Raw genomic sequence first — 12,778 nt, 5'->3', positions numbered from 1 at the left:
ATGTACTGGCCCCTGCTGCAGGAGTTTTTGGCCTCAAACATGCTAGCCCCAACTGCAGCAATTAACCCTGTTCCCAGCCCTACTATAAGGTTGCTTCTCCTAGCACCCATTCTATCAGTTCAGCTCTCTTCATTCAGTTCAGGTGCCCGCCTCATCAACTTCTACTCCATTCAGTTCAGCCCTTCTACTCCATCAATTCATCTCCTCTCCATCCAGGGCTCTCTCCCTGGTTCCATAGAGCAGACTCACATTAACATTAGATCATTTGCAATTTAAACTTTGGATTGGCCTAATTAACTTTTCACAAACAATCCTTTAAAAAACCCACAACGACAAACATGGATAGTCTTTGGCATTTCAAGCACTTCATACACAGTATTTATACACCACCAGAAGTGCTGCCAGTTACAGAGGTCCTACCATTTAGCCTTTACTCATGTGACTATTATTGGGAATTTCTTTAGCTAAGGACTGCAGGACTGAGCCTAAAGGTTGTATGCATTCCTACAAACACGATCACTTCTTTTTGCTTTTAATTTAACCTGGTAAAAATCCCCCTCCCCAGGGAGGATTCTTTGGGGGGTGGTTTTGTTACAGGCAAGTCAATATCAGTACAGAACGGTTTCTTATCTCCAAGAACAACAGTGATGAGGTATGTTGCTCGTATCCATTCCATGCAGCGTCAGAAATTCTTTCCTTAGCAGTACCTGTTAGGCCAGCAGGGACCCCCTTGGAGTGACGCCGCTATGCTGGCCAATATATACCACTGCTGACCCTCCACCCCCTCGGTTCCTTCTTACCAGACTACTCAGAGGAAGGGGTGGAGGGTAGGATTTGGAATGGACACGAGCAGCACATCTCGAACAACAACAGTTACGAGGCAAGTAACTGTTCTTCCTTCTTCGAGTCACATCCATGCCATGGAGGAGACTCCAAAGCAGAAACCCCAGGAGGTGGGATCGGAGCTCTAGCCTTCCACTGAGTGGAGAACAGCCCTACCTAGGGCAGCATCTTCCCTTGCCTGATAATGGTTAGCAAAGGTGTGGACAGAGGACCATGTGGTGGCCCTGAAGATGTCCAGGATCAGGACCTGAGCCACAAAAGCTGCAGAGGCGGCCTGTGTGCTCAGAGTGGGCCGTGAGGGCAGGAGCTGGGACTCCTGCCAGCCCGTAGCATTCCCTAATACATGCCGTGATCCAGGAGGAGATCCTTTGCTGCCCCCTCAGCCGCTCTGCAATGGCAACAGAGAGCTGGGGCGACTTGCGGCAGGGCTTTGTTCTCTCTAAATAAAAGGCTAAGGTCCCCCTAAGGTCCAAAGCGTGTGGCGCCTGTTCTTCACCTGATGCGTGGGGCTTGGAGTAAAAGACTGGCAGGAAAATGTCTTGAGACACATGGAAGTTTGACGCCACCTTAGGCAGGGGTGGGGGCGTAACCTGACTTTGTCAAACTGTACAAGGGGAGTCTGAAGTGATAGCCCTCAGCTCAGACACATGCCTGGCTGATGTGATGGCCACTAACAGGGATACCCTGTAGGACAGGTGTAGTAACAAACACGGCACCAGGGGTTCAAATGGAGGTCCCATGAGTTTGGACAGGACCAAGTTAAGAACCTACTGGGGAACAGGCTGCCGAACATGCAGACAAAGCCTGTCCAGGCCCTTCAAAAACCTGTTTACCATCAGGTCCGCAAAGAAGGTCTCACCCCTGGCACCCAGGTGAAAATTTGTTGGACAAAAGTCAACATGGTTTCTGTAAAGGGAAATCCTGTCTTACTAATCTATTAGAGTTCTTTGAAGGGGTTAACAAACATGCGGACAAGGGGGATCCAGTAGATATAGTATACTTAGATTTTCAGAAAGCCTTTGACAAGGTCCCTCTCCAAAGGCTCTTGTGTAAATTACATGGCCATGGGATAAGAGGGAAGGTCCTTTCTTGGATTGAGAACTGGTTAAAAGACAGGAAACAAAGGGTAGGAATAAATGGTAAATTTTCAGATTGGAGAGGGGTAACTAGTGGTGTCCCCCAAGGGTCAGTCCTGGGACCAATCTTTTTCAACTTATTCATAAATGATCTGGAGAAAGGGGTAAGCAGTGAGGTAGTAAAGTTTGCAGATGATACCAAACTGTTTAGGATAGTCAAGACAGAAGCAGACTGTGAGGGACTCCAAGAAGATCTCACCAAACTGAGTGATTGGGCAACAAAATGGCAAATGAAATTTAATGTGGATAAGTGTAAAGTAATGCACATTGGGAAAATTAACCCCAACTATATGTACAGTATGATGGGGGCTAATTTGGCTACGACAAATCAGGAAAGAGATCTTGGAGTTATCATGGACAGTTCTCTGAAAACTTCCACGCAGAGTGCAGCGGCGGTCAAAAAGGCAAATAGGATGCTAGGAATTATTAGGAAAGGGATAGAAAATAAGACCCAGAATATCTTACTGCCCCTGTATAAAACTATGGTATGCCCACATCTTGAATACTGTGTACAGATGTGGTCTCCTCACCTCAAAAAATATATTTTGGCCTTGGAAAGGGTTCAGAAAAGGGCAACTAAAATGATTAGGGGTTTGGAACGGGTCCCATATGAGGAGAGGTTAAAGCGACTGGAACTTTTCAGTTTAGAAAAGAGGAGACTGAGGGGGGATATGATTGGGTCTATAAAATCATGAGTGGTATGGAGAGGGCTGATAAAGAAAAGTTATTTATTAGTTCCCATAATAGAAGAACTAGAGGACACCAAATGAAATTAATGGGTAGCAGGTTTAAAACTAATAAAAGAAAGTTCTTCTTCACACAGCGTGTTGTCAACCTGTGGAACTCCTTGCCAGAGGAGGCTGTGAAGGCTAGGACTATAATAGAGTTTAAAGAGAAGCTGGATAAATTCATGGAGGTTAGGTCCATAAAAGGCTATTAGCCAGGGGATAAAATGGTGTCCTTGGCCTCTGTTTGTCAGAGGCTGGAGAGGGATGGCAGGAGACAAATTGCTTGATCATTGTCTTCGGTCCACCCTCTCTGGGGCACCTGGTGCTGGCCACTGTCTGTAGACAGGATACTGGGCTAGATGGACCTTTGGTCCGACCCAGTACGGCCGTTCTTATGTTCTTATGTTAAAAGCGGAGATAGCCATTAGGTGGACCTTAATCAAGGAGAAGGAGAACCCCTGAAGCCTAAGACCCAGAAGGTAGTCCAGGACCACGGGGACCGGGGCACCTCCCCCCCAGGGTGGACCAGATATAAAACTGCTTCCATTTAGCCAGATAAGTAGCCCTAATGGAAGGTTTCCTGTTCCCCAGCAACACCTCCTGCACACAGGCCGAACACTGAAGCTCCGCCACTGTCAGCCACAGAGCTTCCATGCAATCAGGTGTAGGGACCGCAGGTCTGGGTTGCAAAGTCTGCCAACGTCCTGCGTGACCAGGTCAGGGACTAGCGAGAGCATAACCAGCCTGTCGCACGACAGGCTCAGGAGCGTAGTGCTGTCTGGGCCATACGGGCACGATGAGAATCAGGGACGCCCTGAATTCCCACACCCGTTTTACGCATTCCCACCATTCCTGCTGATCCAACAGCCCCTCGGGCCAGGGAATTAGAAACCCATCTCCCAGAGAGCCCCATCCCAGACCCATGAGCGAACAGAACCCCGAGTACTTCCTGTTCTGGCATATGGTGAACAGGTCCAGACGGGGAAACCTCTACCTGCGGAAGATGTCCAGGGCTACATCCCCCCGAGGGCCCACCTGTGGCCAGAGAAGGACCTGCTCAGCTGGTCGGCCAGAGTGTTCTGGGGGCCTGGGAGATAGGAGGAAATCGGGTGGATACCTGCCCCCAGTGCAGAGATCCCACAGGTGAAGGGCCTCCTGATACACGTGAGGAGAGCGGGCCCCACCCTGCCTGCTGATGTACGAAACCGCCACCGTGTTGTCAGACAGGAGGAGGACGGATTTGCCCCGAGCCAGGGGAGGAAGGCCACACAGGCGAGGTGGACCGCTCAGAGCTCCCTGACATTGATTTGCAGGGAGAGATCATCCCTTGACCACATACCTTGCGTCTGCATGTCTCCAAGATGGCCCCCTCCCAACGTCCATCATGACACGTCCATCATGAGCCAGAGGATCGGTAATGGCCTGGAGAACGGTACTCTGGTGCAGACCTTCTCCTCCCGGGTCCACCAGTCCAGGGAGCAAAGGACGTGGCGAGGGGGGGGGGGGGAAGAATGGTCACCACTCTGTCCCAGGTACGAAAGGACAGGTTGTGAGTCTTCAGCAGCCACATCTGCAGTGGGCGCATGCGGAGCCTAGTGTGCTGTAAAACGTAGGAGCACATGGCCATTAGGCTCAGAAGGCACATGCAGGCCCTGGCCATGGTTATTGGGAACGTCTGCATGTCCCGGACAGCTGACTTGATTACCAGGAAGCAGGATCTGTGGAAGGAGGCCTTGGCTGTCGAGAAGACCAGATTGACACCCACAAACTATTACTGGAGTAGGCACCAGAGTCAATTTGGGCACATTCAGAAGCAGACCAACTCCTGAAAGTTCTTGAACCAGACTGATGTGGGCTGGTTGGCAGAGCATCCCCGCAGGTATGGAAACACCTGGATGACTCGTTTTCTGAGAGCGGCGACGACGACGGCCATGCACTTAGTGAAGACCCAGGGGGCCATGGAAAGCCCAGAGGGGAGGACTGTAAACTGATAGTGGTCCCTGCCCGCCATAAAACAGAGGAATCCACAGTGGCGGGGCACAATAGAAATGTGAAAATACACTTCTTTTAGATCGAGGGCAACGTACCAGTCTCCGGGAGCAAGGGAAGGAATGATGGATGCAGAGTCACCATCTTGAATTTCTTCTTGACAACGGAGGCATTGAAATCTCCGAGGTCCAGGATGGGATGGAGCCCACTCTTGGCATTGGGGACCAGGAAATATCGGGAATAGAAGCTCCTGCCCAACATCCCAGGGGAACCATCTCTGCAGCCCCCAGGGTGAGAAGATGAAGCATCTCCGCTCGCAGGAGAAGCTCATGAGAGGGATCCCTGAAGAGGGACAATGCAGAGGAATGGGAGGGAGGGGGAGAACAGAAGGTCATACCCCCTTCCCACCATTTCTAGGATCCAACGGGCCGAAGTGATAGATTCCCAGGTGCGATGGAAAGAGACTAGACGGTTCTGGAAGGGGAGGGACGAGGCTAGTAGGCTGGTAGGCCAGGAACGGTGTCTGCCATTCCTCCCATTGCTGTTCCTGTTATGGCTACAGAAGTCAGGGCGTGCGCCCTGCTGGGAAGGCCTACAGGCATTCCTGCCAGAGAAGAAGCACCTCTGGGTAGCCGAGGTGTGAATACCCAAGGACTTTAAGGTGGCCTGGGTATCTTTGAAGCCGTTTGCAGATGTTGGTCCGTCTGCTCAGAGAATAAGGAGGGGCCCTAAAAGGGGAGGTCCTGTATGGTGTTCTGTAGTTCAAGGGACACCCCGCATCCCTGCAACCAGGAACTGCAGTGCATAACCAGCCCATAGCCATGGAACACGCAGCCGTGTCAGCTGCATCGAGGGCATCCTGGAGCGCGGCCCTAAAGATTGCCCTGCCTTCCTCCAAGAGGGCTCTAAACTCGGGGCAAGAGTTCCTGGGGAGTAGCTTGGTGAACTTATCCATAGAGGCCCAGGTGCTATAGGCATAGCGAGACAGCAGAACCTGCTGATAGGCCTCCTGATGCATAGGCCTTCCTGCCTAGCAAATCCATTTTTTTGGCATCCCTATTTTGGGGGGTAGCTCCTGGTTGTCCATGCCTCTCCCTTTGATTCACCGCCTGGACCACTAGGGACCCTAGAAGCGGATGGGAGAAGAGATATTCGTTCCCCTCCTGGGACACGAAGTACTGACACTCGGCCCTCTTCTCCATCGGTGGGATAGAGGCCAGAGGAACTTAGATATTTTATTAATGGGGAGGCCACTCTGGTGGGATTATCAGATTACAACATGTTGAGAGTCGAGTTGGAGTCCTCCGACACCCTCACAGCCTGGACCCCCAGGCTCTGGACCAGGCATCAAAGGAGGTTCTGGTGTGCCCTCAAGTCCATGGAAGGGACAGTGTCACCCATGGCCTCGTCAGGAGAGGAAGAACTCCACAGGGGCCTCAGCTGGTGAGAGGGCCTGAGAGGCTGCTGGTGAGGGCCTTGTGGGTGGCTGAAGCTCCTGGCCCTCAGTCTCCTAGGGCCATAAGGAGGTTTGTCCTGGGGGAAGTGACTGCCCTGATGTGGGTGACTGGGTCAGCGGGGGTCATCGAAAGGGGAGCCCTGGACCCAGCGAGGACCGACTCCAGCCTAGAGGGGCCAATGCCCTGGCTCTGGTGGTAGGCCCATGGGGTCCAAAATGGCCACTGAGATGGGCCTGGAGTCTGTGGGGAGCTAGGACTGCTGTATCACCAATACCGGGACTGGCTGCACCTATTGATGCTGCTGCTGCTGAGAGGAGGAACTCCAGTGCCATGATCAGTGGAAGTGGGACCAGTACTGGGACCTGATCCCCTGGACGATCACATGGACTCCACCTCCGTGTCGGTTGAATACGCCGACGCTGATCATGGTGGGGCGGAGGGAGATGCAGCTGGTGATCTGGCTGATGGGGCGTGCCGAACCATTGATTCCAGTTTACCCCGGTGCCAGCAGGGAGGAGGCGGGAGCATGGCCAGGCCCGGGAAGCCCTGAATGGGGCTGACGGTTCATGGTGGCTGGTGCTGCGCTCGGCGCCAGTTGAGACCCTTGCCTTGGTGTCCAGTCTGGTGCCGAGGCACAGGCTGGGGCTGAAATCGCCAGGGCTCGACAAATAATACAATCTACTTGCCCGTGGCGAGTAGATTGCAACCCGGAAGAGCCGGGTTCAGGCGATCTGTGCATGCACAGATCACCGGATAGCGCGGCTGGCGAGCGGGGCTCGCTGCGGTTCGGCGAGCCCTGGAAATCGCTGTCAGTGCCGGCCCTGTCGGCGATGCTGCAGTCGGGCCCGGAGCAGCATGGGAAGTGACTGTAGCGGAGCAGTGCTTCTTAGGATCCGGTGCTTAGGTACGTAGGCTCTGCTCAGTGCTGCCCGGGGTCCCGATCCTTTCCCAAGGTCAGTGCCAGGATCGGAAAGGGGGACAGCTCAATCAGATCCATGGCTGCCTCAAAAGTCTCCAGAGTCGAGAGCTCTGGGAAGTCCTAGGGCTGGCATCCCAGTGTGGACTTGGTTGCTTGCCCAACCAAGAAGGCTCAGTGCCTGATGGTGCCGCGTGCCCCACTTGAGGGCGCATGGAGGGTACATGCTGTGGAGGCAACCTACCCCTGCAAGACCTCCTTTTCTTCTGAGGTACCAGGGACTGGGAACAGTGCCGAGGTCTACACGGTGCCAGGGAGGTGCGCAAGTGGCCTGATGGCCTCCCGCACCAAGGCCTGTGCTGGGTACGATGATGGTGCTGGATGTAAAGCCACCTCCATTAGAATGATTTTCAGGCGCAACTCTTTCCTGCTTTGTTTGTGGTTGAAACACCTTACACATTTTACAGGCCTCGGACAAGTGAGCCTCTCCCAAGCACTTAAGGCAAGCAGAGCATGGGTCACTATAGGGCACAGGCCTCTGGCACTTTTCACAGGATTTGAAGACCTGAGGGCCGGGCCGGGCCGGGCATGCCCCGCCGCACCCACCGGGCACACGGAGCAAGGGCCAGGGTGGGTCCTTAGCACTAGAACACATCACTTAGCAACTACTTAGAGAACTGATAAGAACTGTAACTGTTGAAACCTAGAACAAAGAACTTTAGAAACGAGTTACTGCTACAGGGCTCTTGCTAGGCGAGAGCAAGAGCATGTTCCAACAACCATCACAGGTGGTAAGAAGGAACCAAAGGGGGTGGAGAGCCAACAGGGGCATATATTGGCCAGTATACCGGCACCACTCCAGGGGGCTCCCTTGCTGGCCCAACGGGTACTGCTCAGGGTAATATTTTCAACAAGGTGTGCACATTATGCGCACACACCTACATGGAATGGACATGGGCAATCACTCGAAGAAGAATGTATTTTACTATCTTCATGGTATGGGTGAGTGACCATGTTTTTGCTCCTGGGCAAGGCAATCTGCATGATGTTTTATGCAGATGAACAGACTAGAACAAGGCACAATGAAATGCATTTTTTCTTTTTTTGTCATTAGAGTCACCATATTAAAAGCAATTAAAAATGTGGTTGATAGTTTTATAGCACACAAATTTATTCTACAATAATTCTTCAATATAGAATTTGAAAAATATATCTGTGTGATGGTCTATTTATATTTCTTAGTTCTTTAAAACTTGTTTGTAGTTACAAGACATCTATGTATTAATCTAATTGAATTCTAAGAATTAAGTCCTGCTTTCTCTTTGATTAAAGTGAAGGTCACTGAATTGTTAGCAGAAGACCAGTAATGATACATATCAACAGCACCCAGAGTTTGAGATGCTGCACATACAGGTGGAAAACTTTTGTTAGAGTTCTACTGATACCAACTCTCGACCAGGGATTTTCTTGGTAGTTTAGGTCTGAAAAATCTCAAATCTGTAGTGAAACTACAAGGAAACACCTTCTCTAGTTATTACTGCTGACATGGCTGCTGTTCTAACTATTCTTCAATATCCTTTGGGGAAGGACCATGCCATGTATAAGCACCTCATTATTATTATAAGTGTTTAATAACTAACTATATTATATATAGTATATATTACTACTACATACCTGAATACTTGGGGCAGATAATTCCCCCCCCCCAAAAAAACCATTTTTTATTGCACTACAAGGTCAACGAAATGCCCTGAATTCAATAGATTATGAGAATAAAACATCTTAATACTGTGTCCCATTTTGAATTACAATTAAAGTTGTGAAATATATTTACTAGTTCACAGTTCTTAGTAATTGATAAGATAACCTATCTTTACTGCCCATGACTGAATTGCTTTACTGAAGTGTGCCAAAACACTATCTGCTCTATACCTGATTTAGAACAAGGCAACAGTTAGCAGATTAAGTGTCCTTACTACCAATAATAATACCTCCAAATGAAATTTTGGGTATTCCAAATGACATTTGGCCTGAACAGCAAAGGTCAGATCTGCAGTTTCCCAGGATTCCAGGAATGTTTTTGTCTGGCACCTTGTCTTGGACTCCTCTCTTGTTGGACGTGGTGTACTATATTCCATACCAGACACACAACAAGATCAGGAACAGTGTGGGGTTGCTAGGATTCCCCAGGAGTGTGCATGAGAAGAGCAATGAAGATCTCAAGTCCCATGGGAAAAGTTGGCTAGGCACACTGCTTTCTTATCACCCACTAGCAAACAAGACCTTAAGTAGAAAAAGTAGGCATGGAACTAATTATTAAAAACAGGATATAAGGTGACGCCAGCATGTACAGGAAGGGAGGAAATCAAATTACTGTAGATAATAGGGCAAAATAGATGCAATACCCAGTTTATGGTACATACTTCATTAATTCAGATGAGGAAATTCTCCAAAGGGAAACAAAACGTAAACTCCACACTCAGATCGTTTACCCATTCCTTTAGAGGGAAGCTGAAACACTATGGCTATGTCTTCACTGCGAGTTCTTCTGGCAAAAAGCCCTTGCGCAAAAAGAAACGGCAGAAAATATGCTAATGAGATCATGACTTATGCTAATGAGTCCCTTGTTAGCATCTTTTCTGCCAAAAAAACCTGGCAGCAGAGACGAAGCCCACAAGTCTTCACAAATCTGACCATTATTACCATCAACTTCTGTCATGTAAGGCTTTCCTATCATAGGAGGACATATTGCCTGTGACACAACTATCTATGATGGCACTGAAAGGCAAACATCGGTTCTCTCCGAAGCAGTTATTAATGAAGTTGCCTATCACATCTCTCTCATACACACATTTGCTCCCTATCACTTTGCCAGAGAGAAAGAAAACAAATCAATACTGTACCTGTGGCATTTCTTTAAGAAAATCAGGAAGCTGAAATTCACCTTTATAGACCTGGGGGAAAAAACATAGTAAAACTTTGAACAGATGCTATCATTATATGATGTTCAAACTGCTAACAGGAATCCTATTCAATAAAAGATAGGTTAGTCTGGGTCATCTGGAACTAGTCCTGCTAATCAGACATGCCTGGAGCATGGAGCATTGATTTAAACCAATGATTTTAATCAACATTTAAGTCAGCAAACAGAAAATATTGATTTAAATGATTTCTTGTTATCGCCTTTTGCATTTGTACTTTTTTGCTATTTGCCTAAAAAAAGTTGAGTCCCATTGGTTGGTAGCTACTAATGTATGTTGATTTTTAACTAAATATAGTCTTCGCACAATATTTAGGCTTCTTTTAAGACAGGGGAGGGCAAGAATTTGATAAGCAGTCATGAACTGCACTCTTCCATGATATTAATGGAGGAGGTGTGGCGTTTGGGATGGAGATTGGGTGCAGAAGGGAGCTTGGGATAGATGACTGGGTGCAGGGGTTTGGGTTGTGATCTAAGTCCCTTGTAAGCTGCATGATTGCGGCTGTTTATTGAGCTCTGCTCAGAGCTCTCACACATGCAGGGAGCTCAGCTGACCAGCTCGGGGAAGGGCCACCTGCACAGCTTGTTCAGATGGAGGCACTCAGAGAACGGGTACGGAAAGGAGAGAAGGAGGGAATCAGTGGCTGGGGGGATAGTTATAGGGCAGTGGTCCCCAACGTGGTGCCCGCAGGCACCATGGCGCCCACCGGGGCATTCATGGGCGCCCGCCGACAACCTGGGCCGGCTTCGCTCCCGGCTAACGGGAGGCGCCGGCTTTAGGCGCACGACACGCACCGGCTCTGGGTGCGCGGCGCTCGGGTGGCCTCAGCCCCGGGGCACCTGCGGGCGCTCGGGTGCACCGGTGCCGGCCCCAGGCGTGTGGCTCGGGCGGCAGCGCTGGCCCACAGCACAAGGCGCTCGGGCGGCCCCAGCCCCGGCCCTAGGGCACACGCCGGAGCCGGGTGCAAGGGCATCCCAGTCCCCTGGCGTGCCCCCGGACGCGTGGCCCCGCCCCCAGGCGCCCAGCGCGTGAGTGGCCCCATCTCCCGGGCGCCCGGGAGCCTCTAAAGGTTGGGGACCACTGTTATAGGGTAAGGGAGTTTGGGGAGAGGAGGATGAAGAGAAGGGAGGGAGGAAATGGCTAGGAGGTGGAAGGGAGGAGACACAAAGTTATTGCAGAGCAGGTTGCAGTGCTGCTGGCGGCAGTGCTGCCTTCAGAGTCGGGCTGCTGGAGAATGGTGGCTGTGCCCGCAGGAGGATATCATGGGAGGATATGGCTACCCTTACTTCTGCGCTGATCCCTGCAGAGCTGGGCTCTGTCAGTAGCTGCCACTCTCTGGCCTTCCAGTTCCGAAGGCAGTGCAGAAGTCAGAGTGGCAATACTGTAATGCCCCTAAAATAACCTCACCATCCCCTTGCCAATCCCTTTTTGAGAAATGCTCGTCTTCCCTGTGAAATCTGCATAGCACAGGGCAGGAGCGGGGAGCCTTTTTCCTATCAGGAACCACTGACCTCAAGAAAAAAAGAAATCAGTCATGGGCTACATGCAACTCGATGGAGTGGGCGAAGGGGAGCAGAGGCCCAGGCCAAAAATGAGGGGTTCAGATTGAAGGAGGAGGCTCCATCTAGGGCAGAGGATTGAGATGCAGGAGGATGTGAGGGCTCCAACTGGGGTGCAGGCTCTGGGGTAGGGCGGGAGAGGAGGACTTGGGGTGCAGGAGGTTAGGGTGGGGATGTGGGATCTGGGTGGGAGTTGGTGAGCTGGATCAGGGTGTCAGGATGCAGGCTCTGGGAGTTGGGGTGCAGGAGAGGGCTCAGGGCAGAGGGTTAGGATGCAGGAGGAGATGTGGGGGACTTACCTCAGGCAGCAGGGAAGTTAAATTTCAATGAATCAACTAATCAGGTAGTCCGCGGCTCTTACTACATTTTAAAGGCAGAAGCACGGAGGAGAACCCGGGGCAAGTGTGGACTGCTACAGTCTCCACTACCCCGGATTCCCCGCTGCACCTTTGACTCCCAACCCACGGAACCTGTGCTGCCTGCTCCCCCCAGCCGGCTCCTGCATCCTCACTTGCTGCCTCTGATACAGAGGCAGCAAGGGGGGTAGGGGACCAGTCAAGTAGTGACTTGACTACCCGATAAGCTTATGTTTGGTGGTGTGGCAGGGCTAAGGCAGGCTCACCCCCCCCCCCCCCGGCCCTCCACTACTGCCATGCTTGGAAGTGGCTGGAGCCAGCATATCCCTGCGACCCTTGGGGGAGGTGGGGAAGGTGGCTCCATGCACTGGTCTTGCCTGCAGGCACTGCCACCACAAGTCCTACAAACAGAGTGCCAAGCTTCCCTGGTTGCCATGACATAGCAGTGGTGCTCACAGCTGCAGCTTTAGCCTGCCTGGAGATGTGTATGTGCCAGCACTAATGCTCAGGGCTTCTGGCCTGTGGTGCTGAGACTTGCCACAGTCTGGCAAAAACTAATCATGGCCCCACCCCTATTATAGAGTAAAAGCACACCTCCTTCCCCCCATTTTACAGGGAAAGACCAGGTATCACGGTTCCTGGAACAACCCAGGAAACTACAGACCGGTCAGTTTAACGTCTGTCCCAGGGAAGATAATGGAGCAGGTAATTAAGGAAATCATATGCAAACACTTGGAAGGTAATAAAGTGATAGGGAATAGCCAGCATGGGTTTGTGAAGAACAAGTCATGCCAAACTAATCTGATAGCTTTC

General features: G+C 51.0%; 1 protein-coding gene across 5 annotated transcripts in view; it reads right to left on the bottom strand.

Moving 5' to 3' along the window:
• TPST1 (tyrosylprotein sulfotransferase 1) overlaps positions 1-12,778 on the bottom strand; it is a 104,503-nt gene that overhangs the window by 12,611 nt on the left and 79,114 nt on the right. For 4 of the 5 annotated variants that reach the window (XR_012897145.2, XR_012897144.2, XR_012897143.2 and 1 more), the window contains exon 4: positions 9,973-10,023. The exons of the other annotated variant lie outside the window; for it this stretch is intronic. Coding sequence is in view for 1 of the 4 variants with exons in the window: in XM_075905090.2 (XP_075761205.1) it covers positions 9,973-10,023 (51 nt within the window). In the remaining 3 variants the exon portion in view is untranslated. The remainder of the gene's footprint in view (positions 1-9,972; positions 10,024-12,778) is intronic. 5 annotated transcript variants of the gene reach the window in all.

The sequence above is a fragment of the Pelodiscus sinensis genome, chromosome 21, assembly GCF_052426305.1.
Source record: "Pelodiscus sinensis isolate ZL-2025 chromosome 21, ASM5242630v1, whole genome shotgun sequence".
In the NCBI taxonomy this organism is placed as follows: Eukaryota; Metazoa; Chordata; order Testudines; family Trionychidae; genus Pelodiscus; species Pelodiscus sinensis.
The sequence above is the reverse complement of the archived record's forward strand: the minus strand, read 5'-3'. Positions and strand labels throughout refer to the sequence as shown.